At 34.5% G+C, this 22650-nt stretch overlaps 1 protein-coding gene across 2 annotated transcripts in view; it reads right to left on the reverse strand.

Moving 5' to 3' along the window:
* Positions 1–1635: 1635 nt before the first annotated feature.
* Positions 1636–22650, reverse strand: part of LOC100368307 (leucine-rich repeat- and IQ domain-containing protein 1-like) — a 30334-nt gene continuing 9319 nt past the window's right edge. For both annotated transcript variants that reach the window (XM_006824697.3, XM_085500111.1), the window contains 20 exons: positions 21381–21878; positions 20819–21268; positions 19587–19731; positions 18369–18521; positions 17145–17295; positions 16348–16541; positions 15778–15905; positions 15509–15582; positions 14523–14616; positions 14203–14370; positions 13061–13327; positions 12478–12766; positions 11964–12086; positions 11599–11864; positions 10853–10929; positions 10180–10281; positions 9870–9945; positions 8498–8687; positions 4860–4959; positions 1636–4521 (listed from right to left, as the gene is read on the reverse strand). In XM_006824697.3, the coding sequence (XP_006824760.2) occupies positions 4397–4521; positions 4860–4959; positions 8498–8687; positions 9870–9945; positions 10180–10281; positions 10853–10929; positions 11599–11864; positions 11964–12086; positions 12478–12766; positions 13061–13327; positions 14203–14370; positions 14523–14616; positions 15509–15582; positions 15778–15905; positions 16348–16541; positions 17145–17295; positions 18369–18521; positions 19587–19731; positions 20819–21268; positions 21381–21878 (3670 nt within the window). In that variant the 3' untranslated portion in view covers positions 1636–4396. The remainder of the gene's footprint in view (positions 4522–4859; positions 4960–8497; positions 8688–9869; positions 9946–10179; positions 10282–10852; positions 10930–11598; positions 11865–11963; positions 12087–12477; positions 12767–13060; positions 13328–14202; positions 14371–14522; positions 14617–15508; positions 15583–15777; positions 15906–16347; positions 16542–17144; positions 17296–18368; positions 18522–19586; positions 19732–20818; positions 21269–21380; positions 21879–22650) is intronic.

Consider the following 22650-nt stretch of genomic DNA (forward strand, 5'->3'; position numbering starts at 1 on the left):
CTTTGACTGTTACACAGATCAACAAGTACCAGACATTTCCAAGCTTTAATTAGGTAATTTTTAGGTGATTGGAAGGTATCGAAGGAGTCACCGCCGGTATTCAGTGCAAGTCGCACCCACGTCAAACCTTATACGTGTGATTTCCATTTGAAGAACGCATTGTATTGTGGGAAAATAAATGTTTATCAACACAACGACCACTGCGCTTTAAATACACATTTGGCACCTTGGTAACTTGGGAGTAAAGTACACACGTGATTAGTTTTAGAGCTATGTCATCTTTTCTGACTGTTCTGCAGTTTGATTTTTTAGATATTTCGTTATATAATGCCAATTAGTGCATATATTCTGTATTCACACAGGAGATCTGCAAAGTTTATCTTTGATTATAATTGTCACCTTAAAGTAGAAGGTGTAGCATTCTACCTTAAGGTAGTTTGCTACCATTAAAAAAATACTCAGAAATCCTTGAAATCCAGCAAGAGGGGTTGGGTTACTGATATGTTAAAAATTCTAAAATAAAAATATAGCAAACTAAGTTTTTCAAAAAACGACCTCAAAAACAGTGTTTTTTTTAACAGTTTACAATTGGTTCCTAATGTAGAAACATTCTATCATTTCAAAATTGTTTCCGGTTACCTATGCTAAAAACCTGATACAGCTGTATGGAGTGTTATGACTATATACACATATGAGTGTCACGAAAAATTGGAGAATTTTGATTATTAGTATAAGTTATTTACCGGGTAGCCAGATTTTAGATTATTTTGCATGTTTTCTCCGTAAATATGAATGACGTCTTGTCGTGCATGTATGTCAATCATCACACAACAATTTTTAAAAAATTTACTGTGATCAATTTTTTCGATGTTTTAATGGTAGCAAACTACTACTTACCATTAAAACAAATGATCAGATTTACTTGATGTTTACACTGTAGTTTTATTTTTAGCTGTTTTTCACAAAACCCAGATAAAAATACATCACCAAACTACTTTTCGCACAAAACACAAGTCAAACATTCATGAAAATGGTGATTTTGGGGTCATATTGGTTCCTATGCTAAAGGGTTCACATCATATCTCAGTCATTCATTTGGTTACATGTGGTGAACAAATAGAAAGTTATAAGACAGGTACTTATGTGTGTCAAGAATTATTGTGACATTTTGAAGATTATTATTCATGAAATAATAATTTAACATGTCTTACGAGAATTATTCCAAAAATGTAGGCATTTTTTCTTCAAACGAATATTTCAAACTAACAATAAAGTTGATGACATGTGTCAAAACCAATTTTTGCTCTAATTGTTTAGGTCAAATACAAGCAATCTACCCCAAGAGAGAGAATTTTCGAGTGTAAATTGACAACATTTCTCTGTATAAAAAAAATACAATTACCATAGGAGTATTACCTACAGTGTGTATAACTGTATATAATTGTTGCCGTGGCAACAAATTGAAATAAATGATTTCTTATATTTATGTTGAACAAGTAGATCAAAAGTGGCATGCTACAATATCCATGTATAGCAGAATAACTGTCTGATGGGTAACATTCAGTGCACACCTAATTAGTTATGTGTATATGCATAATTATATTCATAGAAAGGTTATGATGTTGCATACAGCAATTTAGTTTTTCATGCAAAAATCCATACATATTGTTTATTATTCACATTATTATAGATTTGAAGCATATTGCCCCAGATTCATTGATTGGATTGGAAATGATACAGTTATTGAATATTACCATATTCAATAGAATATTTAAATTAATCCATTAATTAAACTTCAATGACATATATTTTAAATATTTGCCACTCCCATTACACACATTACCAGTTTCAAAGCTAAATTTGATAATATAAAATATAGTTTTTGAGACGTATATTTTCAGAGTGCATCAAGGACTAGCATTTTTTACCAAAATTTACTGAAAATATTGACATAATTGAAGGTATCATCACAAAATGAACAAATCTGACTAAGGTCCACCCAAAAATATTAAAACACTTAAGCTAAACATTTTAAGGAAAAAGTCAAAAATAGCGTTTTTTTACCAAAAATATTTATCAAAATTTGAGAATTGAAGATATCTTCACAATGTCAACAGCGGAGCTAAATAGTGCTACCAGTAATTTTTGTCCATCAGAACGTTTTTAAGTGGTAATTACATTTTTATATATGTGTAGATGCTCTAATAGAAGCCACATCCCTTCTGTTGTATTATATCATTTTAATGATATAATATATAATAGAAGTTGCATCTTTTAATACAGATTTTACAGTTCACGCTGGTCAATAATGTTAATGAAATCCACATACATGTAAGTGACATTACTGGGACACTATCCAGGTATTGCATTAACCCAATATTCTACTTCCAAGACCCCCTAATACTAGTGAAGGCCCAATTTTAGTAAATTTTTAATGATGATATATACACAAAACCTAATGTCGATTCCCCTCCACTTTCTCATCATAACTCGCTACACACAAATGTTTATAAAATCCATGCACCGCCCATGAGGCATTCTACATGCAACTTTTTAGGCTCAACTCCAACAACCTCCCAAAGCAAAATGAATGTTTTAAACAATGTAACTTCTAAATAAAATACAGATGGCAGTATATTGCATCACATAATTTGAAGGTTCAATCTGTTAGTGATGACAACAGGCAAGTAAATAACATTTATTAAATATGTACTGCAGAACACACAGCCATGCAACAACATTAGGATTGTCTACAACTGATATGCAAATGAGATAAAAAAGTCCCCTCTAAGAGTTTTCTTGGCATTTGTTGCATAACTTGAACTGCCCCTAAAATTATTGTTGGAATGTTATGATTTTGTAATTTGAATAATAAAACTTCCAAAGTTACATTCGTGTACAAACAAGAGTATCGAGAGCTACGAAATAAACTGCAAATTAGGTATGTGTCCATGAAGAACTTATCCTGGTGTCTTCATGGTTGGGATCGTAAGACTCAAAGTTGTTGTTTTTTCAGAATTTGAACAACAAATCAAAGTGTATTTATATAGATCAAAACATTAAACAAAACTGTGCAGCTTAGAAAATCGCTGTGACATTACAAGTCTCGGTCGGGGTTTTGGTGTCATAAGTTACATTTACTCTTTGATATCAATGTCACAAATATTTATAAAAAGGTCATGTGTCACAATAGATATCAATGGGATGTATTGTTTTTATTTTGTAAAACTCTTGAACTCCATTCTGTTTGATGCAATCGTCAGTATCTTCTTCAGTTACACAACAGACAACACTGCAATGTGTGTCTCCTTTTACTTGAATAGAACGAAAGACTGGATTGGCCAATCATTAGACAGAATTTGGAATACCGCTAGGTCATTGCTCTTGTGTGCACTTATACAAACATCTTGGATCAAGTGATGATCTTCCTGACGATCTTTGGCAAAATCTGGGAACATATTTAATAACAACATGGCCTTGCCCTGATCTTTGTTAAGTATGGAAGTTATTTTCACTTGTGGTGTGGTGAATCCATGCTGTATTTTCCCTCTCTTCACTCATGAATATACAACACTTGTGCTCCACAAACATCAGGGAGAAGCCATGGAATTATTTCAGAGTACATATTATATAGTTTAAAGCAAATATATAGTAGCAATCAAATTTTAATTTTAAAGCACAATTTCAATATTAAGTATTCACATCCAAGCTATACAATTGAAACTTATATTCATATTTACAAAGTACTTAAAATAGGAAATATATACAAATACAAACTGCAAAACTTGTAGATGGTTAAAATTAAGACATTAGTTTAAGAGTATAATACTGTTCATAGAAATATGCACACTTTACATAAAATTGGATGACCAAATTGATATTATCCTGAAAATTGATAAAACTGACTAGCATTAATGTCCAATCTTCATATATGCATAACTCAAAAAATCAATTGAAGGAGAGCTTAGAAAGGGAAATAGCTACAAGCCATGAAAGAATTACTCTGTCAATTTCCATGTTCAATAATTGCTTTAAAACTTGGCATAATTACAGAAATTTTCTGGTATAGCAAAAATATTCACAAATTTGCTGACCATTTTTGTTTTCACAAAACAGATGGCTAACCAAACTTCATGGTGCAAATAAGTAGTCGCACACATTCTAGACTAATCCATATTGTAACTACACAACCCCAATTAGTCTCTAAAACTGTTTTACAAAAAGAATTTTGTATATTTTATTTTCAGCACTACAATCAAAACGTGTATACACACCAATGGGTCATAGCACCATAACATAACATTAAACATATTTCCTGTGCTCCTGACTCAGACCACATTCTGTCAATATGTGGACTAGCTTATGCTTCATGGAATCATTGTAGAATACAAATTAATTATTTATGTTTGTTTTTTCTCCTTCCAGCACCCCATGCATCATGTCCTGTCACAGCCATCCTTGCCCTGGTGTGTGATGTTGGAGCTGAATTGGTCTTCAGTGGTGGGAATTGCACTCTTTCATCTATTGAAATAACACATAACAATTGATATTAAAGTCAACCTCAGAGATACGACTCACCAAAGGAAAACGATATTGAGTTCTCACTTCATGACTCACGACAACCTCACATTCTCACTGCATGAAATAAATACTGAGTTTCACTATGCAAACCTCACACAGACATGATTGACTATTAGTATTATATTTCAATGATCAGAGTATTCCATTACCTACAATCTACTAGCTACAGCTTTATATATAATATTTGCATACAAGAAACTGTCTATAAACATGCATGAACAGAGCAGTATCACCACAATGTATATTAATTGACAAACAAAGTGAGATTTCAAACTTACCAATTGGTGAAGAGAAGGAATGTCTGCGTGAATTGTCTTGGGAAGAAACCACTGTGCTTGTATCACCACCCACTGACTGTAGTTCTATACTCGGACTAGACTGAAGTTAAACACACACAAGAATGAATGTGAATACTTAAAACCTTATGAAACTTTTCAAATTAAATGAACCATCAAACTACAATAGGGCTGCTGATTGAAAATGATGCATATCATCACTGTTTATATATTTTCAGATAATGTATTTTTAAATGTATAATGTATTATCAATGTCACTATAGACTCACCACTAACTGAACTCATCCATGTCACTATAGACTCACCACTAACTGAACTCATCTATGTCACTATAGACTTACCACTAACTGAACTCATCCATCTCACTATAGACTTACCACTAACTGAACTCATCTATGTCACTATAGACTTACCACTAACTGAACTCATCCATGTCACTATAGACTTACCACTAACTGAACTCATCCATGTCACTATAGACTCACCACTAACTGAACTCATCCATCTCACTATAGACTTACCACTAACTGAACTCATCCACCTTACTATAGACTCACCACTAACTGAACTCATCCATCTCACTATAGACTTACCACTAACTGAACTCATCCATCTCACTATAGACTTACCACTAACTGAACTCATCTACGTCACTATAGATTTGCCAATAACTGAACTCATCCATCTCACTATAGACTTACCACTAACTGAACTCATCCATGTCACTAGACTCACCACTAACTGAACTCATCCATCTCACTATAGACTTACCACTAACTGAACTCATCCATCTCACTATAGACTCACCACTAACTGAACTCATCCATCTCACTATACTTACCACTAACTGAACTCATCTACGTCACTACAGACTTGCCAATAACTGAACTCATCTACGTCACTATAGATTTACCACTAACTGAACTCATCTACGTCACTATAGACTTACCACTAACTGAACTCATCTATGTCACTATAGACTTACCACTAACTGAACTCATCCATGTCACTATAGACTTACCACTGAGCTAATCCATGTCACTATAGACTTGTCAATAACTGAACTCATCTATGTCACTATAGACTTACCACTGAGCTAATCCATGTCACTATAGACTTGCCAATAACTGAACTCATCTATGTCACTATAGACTTACCACTAACTGAACTCATCTACGTCACTATAGACTTACCACTAACTGAACTCATCTATGTCACTATAGACTTACCACTAACTGAACTCATCCATGTCACTATAGACTTACCACTAACTGAACTCATCCATCTAACTATAGACTTACCACTAACTGAACTCATCTATGTCACTATAGACTTACCACTAACTGAACTCATCCATGTCACTATAGACTTACCACTAACTGAACTCATCCATGTCACTATAGACTCACCACTAACTGAACTCATCCATCTCACTATAGACTTACCACTAACTGAACTCATCCATCTTACTATAGACTCACCACTAACTGAACTCATCCATCTCACTATAGACTTACCACTAACTGAACTCATCCATCTCACTATAGACTTACCACTAACTGAACTCATCTACGTCACTATAGATTTGCCAATAACTGAACTCATCCATCTCACTATAGACTTACCACTAACTGAACTCATCCATGTCACTATAGACTCACCACTAACTGAACTCATCCATCTCACTATAGACTTACCACTAACTGAACTCATCCATCTCACTATAGACTCACCACTAACTGAACTCATCCATCTCACTATACTTACCACTAACTGAACTCATCTACGTCACTACAGACTTGCCAATAACTGAACTCATCTACGTCACTATAGATTTACCACTAACTGAACTCATCTACGTCACTATAGACTTACCACTAACTGAACTCATCTATGTCACTATAGACTTACCACTAACTGAACTCATCCATGTCACTATAGACTTACCACTGAGCTAATCCATGTCACTATAGACTTGTCAATAACTGAACTCATCTATGTCACTATAGACTTACCACTGAGCTAATCCATGTCACTATAGACTTGCCAATAACTGAACTCATCCATGTCACTATAGACTTACCACTAACTGAACTCATCTACGTCACTATAGACTTACCACTAACTGAACTCATCTACGTCACTATAGACTTACCACTAACTGAACTCATCTATGTCACTATAGACTTACCACTAACTGAACTCATCCATGTCACTATAGACTTACCACTGAGCTAATCCATGTCACTATAGACTTGTCAATAAGTGAACTCATCTATGTCACTATAGACTTACCACTGAGCTAATCCATGTCACTATAGACTTGCCAATAACTGAACTCATCTATGTCACTATAGACTTACCACTAACTGAACTAATCCATCTCACTATAGACTTACCACTAACTGAACTCATCTATGTCACTATAGACTTACCACTTACTAAACTCATCCATGTCACTATAAACTTACCACTAACTGAACTCATCCATGTCACTATAGACTTACCACTAACTGAACTCATCCATCTCACTATAAACTTGCCACTAACTGAACTCATCTATGCTACTATAATACCACTTACTAAACTCATCCATGTCACTATAAACTTACCACTAACTGAACTCATCCATGTCACTATAGACTTACCACTAACTGAACTCATCCATCTCACTATAAACTTGCCACTAACTGAACTCATCTATGTTACTATAGACTTACCACTTACTAAACTCATCCATGTCACTATAAACTTACCACTAACTGAACTCATCTATGTCACTATAGACTTACCACTAACTGAACTCATCCACGTCACCATAGACTTACCACTAACTAAACTCATCCATGTTACTATAGACTTACCACTAACTGAACTCATCCATGTCACTATAGACTTACCACTAACTAAACTCATCCATCTCACTATAGCCTTACCACTAACTGAACTCATCCATGTCACTATAGACTCACCACTAACTGAACTCATCCATGTCACTATAGACTTACCACTAACTGAACTCATCCATGTCACTAGACTTACCACTTACTAAACTAATCCATCTCACTATAGACTTACCACTAACTGAACTCATCTATGTCACTATAGACTTACCACTTACTAAACTCATCCATGTCACTATAAACTTACCACTAACTGAACTCATCCATGTCACTATAGACTTACCACTAACTGAACTCATCCATCTCACTATAAACTTGCCACTAACTGAACTCATCTATGCTACTATAGACTTACCACTTACTAAACTCATCCATGTCACTATAAACTTACCACTAACTGAACTCACCCATGACACTATAGACTTAACACTAACTGAACTCATCCTTGTCACTATAGACTTACCACTAACTGAACTCATCCATCTCACTATAGACTCACCACTAACTGAACTCATCCTTGTCACTATAGACTTACCACTAACCAAACTCATCCATGTCACTACAGACTTACCACTAACTGAACTCATCCATGTCACTATAGACTTACCACTAACTGAACTCATCCATGTCACTATAGACTTACCACTAACTGAACTCATCCATATGTCACTATAGACTTACCACTAACTGAACTCATTCATGTCACTATAGACTTACCACTAACTGAACACGTCCACTTTCCAATACTTGGGGATCTATACATGGCAAGCTTGGCTCACTTGCGTATCGGCCAAATGCTGTTAAATTATTAGTTGCAGGATTTGTTGTATTAGCATTGCCACTATGTGGACGGAGACTGGACGTACTTCCATCACTGCTGTAAGGACCAGCTTGTGTGTGAACCCATCTGAAAATTGTAATTTTATTTATAATCGTATACATGTAGTAAAGATTACAATAATGGAACATAACTGTTAAACATAATTAACAGGACCAAGTGTAACACCATAAAGACAGTGTTATAAGTAAAATATAAAATATAAAAATGTTGACAGTTCATAAGTAAAAGCTTTGAAGTCAGGAAGCAGGGTCTTACTTGACATCGCAATGCCTGCTGTCAATTTTGTAATTTTATATTAGATTGTATTTTTTAGTAATTTAGTGATTGTATTTGTTATTTAGTATATTGTGTTTTTGTTTTTTTGTTTTTTATATATATATTTCTCCTTGTACTTTGTGACCATTTTCTTTCCCTCCGGGGATTGTGTAAGAGTCAATAAGTAAATAAATAAATAAATAAATAAATAGTTAATACTACATGGAGAACTTTCTCGTTCTAGTAGGTGAGTGAGCTGTATATATTATTAGATTCCTGTCCGTCCAAGACAAAGTCATTACATTTTTCACAGGAGTAAATTACTGGGATTCCACTTTTTCTAAAACTGATATAATTTAGGAAATTCAATATAAAATGTTGACACTCATTGTGCACAATGACAAATGCAATGGATATAATGCAGGGTCATACAAAATGCTGTACTGTAGAGATTTGAATTTATCATTGTGACAAGTAGTTGATTGCACATTATATAATATATTTTAAGGAAGCTAGGTACACATGTTTGCTGACATCATCTTTATTTATTAGTTGCATTGACCTGTATTTGACAAACTTAGTGTTTACTTTAGTGTGATTTCTATGTTTGGGGGTTAAGTTCAGCTAAGCACCAACGATTCTGAAGTGCGGAAAATCTGAATGACTATATAGCCATGAAATCTGCTAATAGGACAATCAGTTTTGTCATCGTTGTACTATGTTTCGATACCGAATTGTTACAAACATGAAAGATGTAAAATACTTTCTCTCTCAACTTTCTTATCTGCCATTTCTTGACAAAGATCGTACTTCAACATCAATAAAAGTCTTCAGAGTTGTGCTCACCATTGCTAATATTCAAAATTTCAAAAACTTTTCAGCAGTACCGCACAACATTTTGTGTTTGTGTCAGACCAAAAAACTATAAACTTGTAACAATGATGGATTCTAGCTGTATCTGATGTGTAGCATATTTAACAATACTGTACTTACTCAAACACCATATCTTTTTTGTGTTGTTTCTCTTGGCGATTTTCTGTCTCTATAAAAGTTTGAATTTGTTGTTTAGCTGGAAAGAAAATACAGCAATGCATAAAATTTTCGCTGACAGAAAAGTTCACAATTTGACCATTTAGTGGCATTCACAGGGACTAGATTTTACTGAATACCTATAAAATTTCCTGATTTTCCAACACACGTTTCAACAATAGAGACTAGATCAAAAAAATTCTAATTTTTTACCATCACAATCAAAGAATTCATATCTTCCCGACAGCAAAAGAACACCAAGCATTATACCAACCTTTGAAATAGTCTTTCCTCCCTGCCTGCTTCCTAACTGGAGGGTGAACATTCTTGTTGGTTTCTTGTAGTTTCTTAAATAATTCATATTTCTTCTGAGGGTCTATGGAACACAACAAGATGCATGTTGAATCATTACAAAAGAAAAGTAAACAAGTAAGCAGCATGCCCCCAAAAGCCGTGGATCTGCTGTGATGCAACTTGTTATGCTAATTCACTGGCGTGAAACAGGAAATCGTACATTGATATAGTTATCTTAAAAAACATCTTTCTATACTTACAGAATTTGTAATTTACTAAAAAAAATAATAAGGAAAACTATGGAACACAATATTTTCATTTGTGCCTTAAGTATCCCACACAGCCACATACAATTGTTTTTGTTTTTTCATGAGGATCTCTCTCTCCAGCAGTCAACAAACTGACTCAACTTGATTTTGACGACTCCATTTTGACTAAGGATTCCTACAAAATCAGACTTAAGGGCACACTGCAAGGTATTGCATTACAGAATGATGTAGTTATGAATGCAACATGTAGATGAAGCATTGGTGGAGTGGCTCATTAGATAGATCACATATTATTATTCTGATTTACATGAACACACTTTCACTGTTTAGTACTACCGGTACTACTAGAAGAAAATGCATTATAGTCAACAAATAAAATAATACCTATTATTTTCTTTTTCCTTTGCATTTTCTTTGCCCGTTTTAACATTAGTTCTGCAGTTGAAGAATCCTTAAAACCCCTAGAATTAGAATGGTGATGAAACAATTCAATGTCAACGTTTGCTTCACGAATGAACTTGACTCAATGTTGCACTAGCAATACTGATAATTGTCTATTTTGAAATGAGACATATCCAATATATGGCCATCCATTTTATGGCAGTCAGGGATTGGGATCACATCTTTCCATGACCTGAACGATCATTGATATATTTTTTTTTTATTGATACATGTATCATAGTACGTATATGGAGAATAGACAAGCACACACAAAAAGCGAAACAAAATGGTCATTAGTTGGCCCCATCAAGTTATGAATGTATGGTCTTCAGAAAAACATAGACATGTTGAAACAACATGTATTAAAGACATATACAGCAGTCAGTGGGGCATACCGGTATTTGGTTAGATCACACAACAAAATGGTTGTACATATATATATATATATATATATATATATATATATCAGTGAACCCTTGTGTCTTTTATCAATACAATTGTTTAACAAGATCAGGCAGATTACATAAAAAAAAATTGTTTCTTGCAAAAAATAGCAAAATAATTGTGTGTTTTTTTCAAAACATCAGTATGGTTATTCGGAATGAGCACTATATAACAAATACAATTGATATATACATAAATGCCAGTGTATATTTTTGAACACCACAGGTGATAGTTATATTACTTACCATTCCTCACTGAGTTTATCCTGTTTACTAGAAGCATGTGTCCTGGGTGAAAATCCAGTGTCTCCACTCAGGCTAGAACCTGGAGGTAAAGGGGGCCTGCCCATGGGAGTAATCCGGCCTCCTCGGTTGTCAACAAGAGGAGAGTTAGCACCCCTCCAGGCATTCCTGGGAGGGTGTGGTTGCACTGGAGGTGTTGGTGGGAGCACAGGGTGGTTCATAGGAAGTCGTGGAGTCTCAGGTGGAACCCAGCCTTGATCAAAGTTTTCCTAGAGAGACAAGAGAAATTCACATCATGATGAATCTCTGAGAATACAGATAAGGTTGAAGCATCAAAAGTACTGATTAATCTACAACAGCACTGTTACCTCATTAAATTCAAAGGAGGACAGATCAACCTCTCCGAATAACACATCATCGTCTTCATCAAATCTAACAGTTCCCCTGAATTCAGAAATTCTACGTCTGATGTAGCAGCCTCTCCACCATGCCTGTCATCAATGGGAAAGAATGAAACAAATGAACTTTCGTTAAACATACTATTTTGTACTTCAATAAATGTACCATATATTACAACTGATGCTGTAAACTGAGATTTTAGGATTTTATGGCATTCATGAAAATAAAATTCTGCAAAAGTCACTGGCACTCAATGTTTTTCACTACAAAATTTTACAACTTTAATTTGACTCACAAAAATGTGTCTCTGGTTTCTTGGTTTACAGTAAATCTTGTATGCATGCTTTTACAGATTTCATAGTATGCTTTCAATCCAGAAAATATCATCTCGTCTTTGAACATTTTTTTTATGACAAAAACATAATATTTAGACTTGATTGAGGGTTGTGAAGTAGAGTAGTTGTACCAAACTACAGAAAATACCTGTATCGTTGTTGCAGCCATGTATTCCAATGGTGATTCATTAAGCTGGTTTGCCATAGCATTCTGTACATTTATGTGTGTAATCGTCTGTTCTCTATTAGATGGGTAAGATGACACTGGCGCAGCATCCTGATTTCTAATAATGTGGTGATGTGCTAGCTGTTTTCTGACTTGACACCCTCTCCAGTACGACTGTATCACTGTTGCTGCAAACCATTTTTGCATGTGTATGTCAATCTCACTGCGAACACAGTAACCTCGCCATGCTGCTTGGATCTTGGTTGCCGCACTGCAAACAAAAGACAATCTATTCATATAAGGCTCCTATCTATGCATTTAATATATGTTTGAAAATCTTCACGGCATAGATATGTATAAGACAATTTAAGATTGAAATGTACAGAAACACTGATGTACAAACCCACTGGTACTGAATCATATATCATGTTCGTCATACACTTTGGAATTAACACAGAATTCACGATTGTGTGTTGTTCTCAATCCATGAAACAATCTTTTAAAACACAATCGTTAAGACAGCATGAATGGACAGGCAAGGTCAAGTTTAAGTCAGCATACTTACACATGGAACTGCTCTTCACCATCATGCTCCATTTTCTTTCCAACCATGTCAGCCGTCACAGTGAATGTCACCTGCTTATCTGGTTTATTCTTGGTAGTACTTGTGTAAAGCTCTTCTGATGAGTCAGCCATGGTGCTATCCACAGCGAGTTCCCCATACTCGTGTGTGTATCTGTGTTGAACAGCTAACTCATACACTTCATTGAAATGCTGTGATTTCAAATCAAGTATTCTGTTCATATTCCCTTGGTGTCTCTGCCTGGCTTCCCTAAAGGATAGAGATAATTATTATCACTTGGTATTTAAAAAAAACATTGAATCCATCAGCAGCTATTAAAATCTATAATGCCAAGGTTTTCATGTCACCTTCTTGACTTTCTCAGGCTGCCAATGCACATGAACTACATGCATACTCTGCCATAGATGTCACATCCAATATCTGGGAATACTTTTTATGTGTTGTGAAACCATGATATTACTATATGAACTACTTTCATTGGATTAGCCACAGCTTTATGAAACATATGACAATTATCTCATCATATATATCTTAAAATTCTCATCTGAATTTTGCTATTTGATTGATTGTGAAGACAAGTAGTACATTGTATATAAAATAAAGTAAAATAAAAACATCAATGCTGGCACGCTACAGAGCAACGTTGTCGGATCCAAGTTTAAAAGTTGAATATGCCCTGATATGTACCCACTGATATATTTGTTATAACAATTTTTCCTCAGAAGATTCTTTGGTTATACATGCTACATGCAAAATAGCAAATTTGATCAGTTTAAGCATTCATGCGACACAAATGCCCCAAATTGTGGCGATTTTTGCTGAAAATCTAAGGCGGTGGCAAATCCATGTGACTGATCAAAATTATTTTAATAATTAGCTTTTTCATAATAAGCTTCTGCCATACATTCTACATGCAAAATATCAAGTTGATCGGTTGAAGTATTCCTGAAAAACAAATGCCCCAAGATGGCGACCAAACCATGTGACTGATCAAAATTATTTTTATTTTTCCCCTAAGAAGCTATGGCCCTATATGCTACATGCCAAATATCAAGTTAATTGGTAATGAAAAACAAATACTTTAATACATACTTAGATAAAAAGTATTAGTATGTCTGACTTACTGTATCTGCTTTCTGTGTTTTGTTTGAAGGTTATCTTGTAATTTAACTTGGGAATGACACATGGCTTCAAAGCTTGATAATAATCGAAACTGGTCGGCTGATGATTTAGGATTCAAGTCTTCGGAGTCAAGCCTCTGTAACCATGGTAACTGAGATACGATGACTGATCTGCAATGTAATAAAATATGGTTATCTACAGGAAGGTCCCACTACAAGAGTAATGTATACGAGTGAATAAGAGTAACTAAATCAGTCTTGACCCAGTGATAATTCTTGAAATAAATTGCTATGAGTGTAAATTTCATGAGCGAGAAATGTACCTGTATTTAGTTTCTTCTGTAACCGGGTTACCTTGAACCACTAAATCTTGCAATCTGTAACATTCACTGATACCCGACGTGACGCTAGCAACATCTGACAACAAAATGAAATAAAGTGGTCTAATTGTACAACGTAAAGTGGTCATTTTTCTTCTGATTCATTCTCTACATATTATTGCGCCTGGTGACAATTCCCGACAGTGAATACCACTGTTGTCTCTACATGTCTGGGACTATATGACAGGATGTGTGACTATTTTCCAATCATAAACAGTATAATCCTAAAGTACTCATGGCTTATTCCATTACAAATTGCATTCATATGACTAGAATATCATGCAACCGTAATCCACAATGTCCTTTATTCTACACCAACATCCCTTTATACAAAGCCAAGGCCATTTGAATGTCAATCTGTGAATTATTTTAAGTAAATGTGTAATGTTTACATTTATTGACACAAAATTACATATGGTTAGAAAATTCTGATGAGCACAAATGAGATTTGTAGAGGTAACTTGCAGCTTTGCTGGAAAAGTCCCTATTAATGTTCCTATAACCTCAAATCAAATTCTCCTAGCAGTGACTGCAAATAAGATTCATACAGATAATTTACAATGTCCTTTGTATAGTCACAAGAACGTTGCAATATGAAAACAGACGAAAACTTAGTACGTACGTAGGCATAGTACGTACCTAGACAAAAATTAATCAGTCCAAAAGTGGCGCCAGGGGAAGTGAGATTGTCACTAAATGAAGCAAATCATTTTCATAATATTACTAACATCATTTGATAGCACCTATAACAAATCCCTCACTACAGTGTATATTGAAATTTTCATAGGGAGTTTGCTATTGAACTTCCTGTACGAATCTTGTTTGCACCTGCTGTAACATGAATTAGTTCAAAAAATGCTTATGTTTATCTTTGAAGAAACAAAAGTTGATAATTTGTGTAAAATACAAGCACGAAATTCATTACTCACCATCTATACAGTTATGGCTGATGTCCAGTCTTTTTAACAGTAAACAGTTGGAAAGGGACGGAATTGTAGTTAAACTGAGAAGAAAATAATAACATCAATCAGCAACGTTTGGTAAACATAAACAAAGAGTTCTGGAATTGGGTACTCAAGTAACTACACAAGTAACAAACTTCTACCACTTTCCTTGCAAGTTGCAGTAGTTGGACTTGGTAGTAGTAGTATTTGGTATTGTGTTGGATAGTGTGTACAGCAGTGATTTCATGACTTGCCTGTTTTGACTGACTGATAGGTGTTCCAGTAATGGCAACCATGCCTTGGAGAGGTTTTCTAATGAACTTAAACTATTGTCATCTAAAAATAATTGCCGTAACAACACATGGTTCTTTAAAAGAGGAGGCTGAAAAAAAGATATACAATATTATAAGTAAATATTATTTGTATGCAGTAAGCATTGTATATGAACTGAAACAAAGATGCACAGTTTGTATGTTGCTTTCACCAGTCCAGGTTTATTAAATCAGCCAGTGAATAATGGTTATCCTATTTTTTTATTTATATTTTTTTATGGTTATTTACTTTTCATACAAAGCAATAAACTGGGTAAAATCCAATTCTGGATCTGCTACTGAATAATCTGAAAACACACACAAAGATTACATTTGCAAATACTCACTGTTTTAACCTTTTGGATGTTCAAGACAACGTTTTTCACTTGCAGTTTTTCCCAATTTTTTTTCCATTTTGTTTATCAAAACCAAAATTATGTCCATCGCACAAAAATTACAGCCACAAATAATAGTCAGTTATCATTGAAAATAAAGCCCCATAATCCACCTTACCTCTTGTAGATTATTTCCTGTTAAATTCAAAGTCTTCAAAAGGCAGCATTTTTCCAATTCCTGTACATTGTTGAGGTGATTATGAGACAAATCCAATATATGAACGGATGGTGTACAATTCATACCCCTGGTGCTGATCAGCTGATTGTGATCCAGTAACAGTCTGGTAAGTTTACTACAGGAATCTAATCCACCTGTAATTGAGGGATAAAAAAAACGTATCCGACTTCATTCTATCATGTATGTATCACTTGTCACTACACATTATGTACAAATACTGTGATTCTTGCTAGTATGGAGCAAATGATTTGCTGGTTAACTGTACAAGGTAAATCAAATTAATCCAATCAGTTTACAGGAAACAACAACGCTATAGAAAGTCATGATGGTTGTGTTTTGCCTTGTGTGCAGTGGTTGGTTGACAAAAATAAAATAATGATTTTGTTTGCTGCTACATGTATCAAAGGACAATAATTGTCGTGAAACACATTTTTGAAATTTTGTGTGAACAAACAATGCATGGGTACATGAGTTCTATATGTCACAAAGGATTATTATATCAAACATTTAATAAATATACATAATTTATACTGTATATGTTTGTGTTTCAGTTTCATAAAAGTTTGTGCTTCAGTTTAATAAAAGTTTTTGCTTCAGTTTGACATACAAATACTGGTTGAAACCAAATTTTAACATAATGAGTCATGTTACACCAGCCATTAGTGATAGTGGGGGAACAGATGTAATATCATGCCATCATGTCTCAACAGTAACAAGGTAGTAAAATATCCACTCACCAATTCTAGTTATTCTATTATTTGAGAAGTCAGCAACTCTAAGATCAAGGCATCCATCTAATCCATGAATACTACTAAGGCAGTTATTTGACATCTGAACTTCTTGTAGTTTTTGTAAATCTTGGCAATTCAAACACTCAACTTTATTATGCTGAAGAGTAGATTTATATATTTTGTATGAGACAAATAATTATTGAATTGAAATGCACTATCACCAGTGACAAGCACTGTCCCAACAGTTTAATTTCCACTTGCTTGAAATTTTTGCAATTTTGATGAATTAATGAACAAAATCAAATTGAATCAAAGCATATATAAACAAGGGACAATTTGCTAAATCGAAAAAAAAAGTGACAACAAACAAGTTTTTCTCCGATTGATCTGACTATTAGGTGTTAGGGTCGGATAACCAATCAGACACAATCTTGTAAGTAAGTAGGTTCCATATTGACCCCCAGTAAAATTTTCAGTATGACAAAGATATCTGGATTCTCACAATTGAATAGTGAGATATTAAAATTCCTAGCAATATCAGTTTGGATAACATAAAGTTTCTAACAAAGTTTACTGAAAGTTTATATATATAATGTATCTAAAAATAAATGCAATACCGAAGGTATTACACATAAAGGTTTACACATAAAAACTATACTAGCATGATTTTTACAGGTGAACACTTGTGAAATCATAGTGGCTATAATAATGTAGGTCTCCAAGGCTTCAACAGTAAATAATTTCAATATTTTTGCACTGGTCAAACCATGGCAAAGAGAGAATGGATGCTCCCAAACACAGCCATGGATCAAGTGCTATCTGCTTCCACAGATTTTCAATGAGATCAGTTGCTCTCAACAGCTACTTGACCACATCACAAAATCCACATTAAAAAGGAGTGGTCGTCGTGCTGCGCATGTGTGACATTTGCGTTGATAAACATTGATTTTCCCACAATCCAATACGCTCTTCTAATGAAAATTACAAGTATGAGGTTTGACCAGGGTGCGACTTGCACTAATTACCGCCGGTGACTCCTTCAATACTTTCCAATCACCTAAAAATACCTAATTAAAGCTTGGTAACGTCTCGGTTTGTACTCATTGATCTGCGCAACAGCCAAATTCGCCATCTTTGTTTATATGAGACCCATATATCTCGCTCATGTGTGGCGCGACGACTACCGCCCTTTGAGTTTATTCACAATACAGATGACAATGTAAAACCTACCTGTAAATTCAAATGTTGCAATTCTTTACAACTGTTCATACCATCAGTTGACACAATACCACACTGTACAAGTGAAATTGATCTAACTAATGGACAGTGTTGTAAGCTACACATATTGCAGCCATTCAAACCATGAACTTGAACAGTAATCACCTGAAAACAACAATATCCATTCATTAAATACATTTACTTGTATTATATCGACTTCATTTCTTTAAACCACTTAAGGCCTTGTCTATTTTTGTAACTCCACACGTGGCTTTTTGCCTCTATGTGTATAAAATTTAGTAATCATCAGTAACAGTCATAGATTTTGTTTCTCATTCAGATTCTAATTGCCACTGAGTGACAGTGTTTTTCTCATGCATATTAGTATAATAACCACAGTTTAGGTTCATGCATATTAAGATCAGTAATTTGCACACTTTTTTTAGTGTCAATTACTTCTGAACTTAGAGCTTGGCTAAATGTGAAGATTTGGAATTTTAGAATGAAAGTTCTTTCTTTTGGACACACAAACAATCTTGAAAAGTCCCAATACACATTGCCATATAGCGAGGGACTTTCCTATTGGTACTATCAAATAAAAACTATTTGTTATATTTTGTAATTTCACTCCCACTTGATTTTGGAGCATTTAATTTTTGTCTTGGTACATACTAGTTGGTATAACTACTTGTCTGTTTTCATTTATATTAAATCCATGCCACAGTAACATTCAAATAAACGTTTTGCTTGTCACATTTCTATATTATTATTTCATTATATAAATCAAAAAATGACTGACCACACCTTCAAAAATGCAGTGATTCACACCCTGATTCATTGCACATTGTGCAAGTTACACCCGTGTCCCAATCACAACTGTGTATGTTAGTCAAATGAACTAGTTTCAGATTAACTTCTAGAATCGACAGAATGTAACAAACCGATCTCTCATCTGATCTGACTGTTATGTATTATGATATGGTAGCCAATCAGGCACAATCTTTTAAACAGCTTTGCAGTGACTCTTATGTTGTCCGACATAAAGTCCAGACATAAAGGCTATCCATTGGTACACAAAATTAGTTTCAAATGCCTAGAATTTGCATATGAAAACTACCAACATAGAATGTAACCTAGTGTTATTTTTTTTCCTAGATTCTGGTCCAATCACGCTTCCCAAACCATGAATGAAATCACAAAATAGTCAGAACTACCGGTTTATGAACTTACATCTTGTAAATGCGTATGAGGTGACGATGCTTGCAGTATCTCGTCCTCAGATAACTCTGGTAAATTCTTTGCAGACATTGGTCTTTTTCCTCCCCTCACTGGTACATGCCTCCTAGACTTGCTCTTAGACTCACTGATCACTTTACTGAATTCAAATAAAACATTATTTATAGCTTAATAACTATATACATTTGCATGTGACTGACTACCATATTCCTTTCATCAACTGGACCAAAAAACAAATAACTATTTTTGTAAAAGGCTGAGTTGTTCTGAGTATGAAATAGATGTGGTAATTTTCAACAGAAAAAGTATGAACTAGGGAAACAAAACACAGAAAGACTTCAAGATGTAACTAGTTATATTTCTTGTTTACAAGAAGAACAATCAAGGTGGATTGATAGCACATGGATGTGGCCATTTTCTATCAGGTGGTTGAATTGATGAAGAAAAATAAAGAATTTTATTATTAGCAAATAGAAGGATTATTGTATACCCTAAAGTAAACTAGGTATTGATAAACACAATTTGCAAAAGATGCATAACTAATACATGTATTACATAATGCAGTGGTTCTGGGATGCCAGTCAATATTGTAAAGGTTGCTAGTATTGTTGATTTCAAATGATCTTGCCACAAGTTTTGTGAATGCCTCCCACCACATATTAGCTATACCGACATTATACTGCTATGCTCATCTTTCATTCATGTACTCCAAATAATGTTGCATGGCATTTCAAAAACAACACAAAGACATACATGTACTAGTATGCAAGATGACCCACACTCTGTAAATGCCATTGCTATACCACATCTACACATGTAGCACCAAAAAAACAATTGAATTTGCGATTCTGTGAAAGACCATATCATCACTCCAAAACGTACAAGAACTTTCAATTTTCCCTTATATTGAGTAAACCACTTCACCCACATTGATCTGTTACAGATTATTGACGTCACATTCACACAGTTGTCTTGGTTTACATTGAATGCAGAAGCACTATAGCACACGATGAAAATAGAATCCCGTCACTGAATGCAAACATTCACACAACGTAAACAGTTTATCAAGCTATAATCTCTCATTCAATTACAATGACAACTAGGAAAAAGATTTACAATAAATAAGGTTATCACAAGAGTACCGATATGTGTTGATCGATATGATCGCCATACTGCCTTGAAATGAACAATGAAATGAACATGAAATTACTACCTATCATACTTACCTCCAAGGAATGCAATTTTCCATCCATTGCAACCTTTGACTTTCCAAGTGTTGGGGCAGCATATCAAACATGGTAACATTGGATGCAGAGTTCTCCTCTAGTTCAACATTGTTTGTTAATGAATCTACTTCCTTACTAGTCCTTGATAGAACAAAAGTTTTATCCTTTTCCTTTTTATCATTATTTGGTTTATTCCTGGCACCTAGGTCTTCAGTGTCAGACCTTGTTTCCAAAATATTCTGATGCACAGATGCACTTTTTCTATTAACTGTCCCAGCCTCCATCAGCTTTGCATCAGTACTTCCAATTTGGTCCTGAATTTTCCCTAAAATTTTTTCAGCTTTAAGCTCAATGTCATCCTTTTTTTTGCTATTCATGTGTTGTTCCTTTTCCAGTTGTTCTCTAAGTCGCCTCTCTTTTTCCTCTTTATCATCTTTTGCATTCTTTTTCCTATGTTAAAGACAAATTATGAACTACTTTTCAAAACGACACAATAGATCAAACTAGAATTAACTCATAAATCTACTTTCATCTTCCATACAGAATAAGATTCTGAAGTCACCTTTCTTCTTCTTTACTCTTCTGTTCTTGTATCTTCATTTTCTCATCTTCCATCCTTTTCTTTTCTATTTCAGCCAGATGTTTGGCTTCCACCTCTTTCCTCAACCTTTCGTTCTCTTGCTGTATTCTCTCTTCCTCTTCCCTTTTCTTTTGTTCTTCCTTTTCCTTCATTTCTTTTTCTGCCTCTTGCCTTTTCCTTTCCTCCTCCACTTTCCTCCTCCTTTCCTCTTCCTCTTTCTGTTTCCTCTCTTCTTCCTTTATGCGTTCCTTCTCCTTTTCTTCTCTTTTTCTCCTCTCCTCCTCCAACTTTCTCTGCTCTTCCTCTTCTTTCTTCCTTTTCTCATCTTCCTCCTTTTTCTTTTTGATGGCTAACTCCTTTTTTCTTTTCTGCTCTTCTTTCCTTCTGTTTTCAAGTATTTCCACTTGTCGTTCCATCTCTACTTTTGTCTTTCTTTCCTCTCTCCTCTTTTTCAATTTATTGATGTACGGTTTTCTTACCCTGCAATAATGAATGGTTATTAGTTAGTGTTCTGAACTATCGTAATCACAGGAATTATAAGCCCTAACATCCTCAATCTGAACACAAATTTTATTATGACAGAGCTTAGAGTAATTGTTTGGTGGTACCAGACAGAAGTGAACGCTTAATTAATTATACGTATGGTAACAGCTTTCTGTCATAAGCTGTTAAACTTTTACACAATTTGTTCCAGGGTCTCTATTTTACAAGAATCACTACAACTGTGGAGGTTGCGCTAGCCTTTTCAACAGCACATCCTAAAATGCTTATAGTCCTAATAGATGTGTTCTACGTTTAATCTCCATGTCACCAGAGTAAATGTGAACTAGTCATTAATTTTGTTACACGGTCATCAATTTTACATGATATTTTACTGTGACAAAATAACACAATTAAAAAAAAATATAATTGTTAAATTGATTGGCGTAGAAGCTTCAAAGTAAAGGTGATGGAGCGTCTCTCATTTTGTTACCGTTTGGACGAAACACTTATTGTTAGTTAACTTGCTACTAATTTGGGATAATTACATACATACGTCCATTCTTGTGTGTAAATACATCCAAACACTTGTCGTTAAGTTGATGCATCAATATGAATGTGTGTGCATCTTTAAGAACATGTTTTTCTGAGTTATTCCAAAAATTTACATCACTGGGTAATGCGATCTCTTTAACCCCCTGCCAAATGAATACCAGTGACATTTTCACTGATACAAAATGTTGACCGACTGAATTCATCTCTTCTGAAATTT

Source organism: Saccoglossus kowalevskii, chromosome 1 (genome assembly GCF_978046115.1).
Source record: "Saccoglossus kowalevskii chromosome 1, keSacKowa6.1, whole genome shotgun sequence".
Classification (NCBI taxonomy): domain Eukaryota; kingdom Metazoa; phylum Hemichordata; class Enteropneusta; family Harrimaniidae; genus Saccoglossus; species Saccoglossus kowalevskii.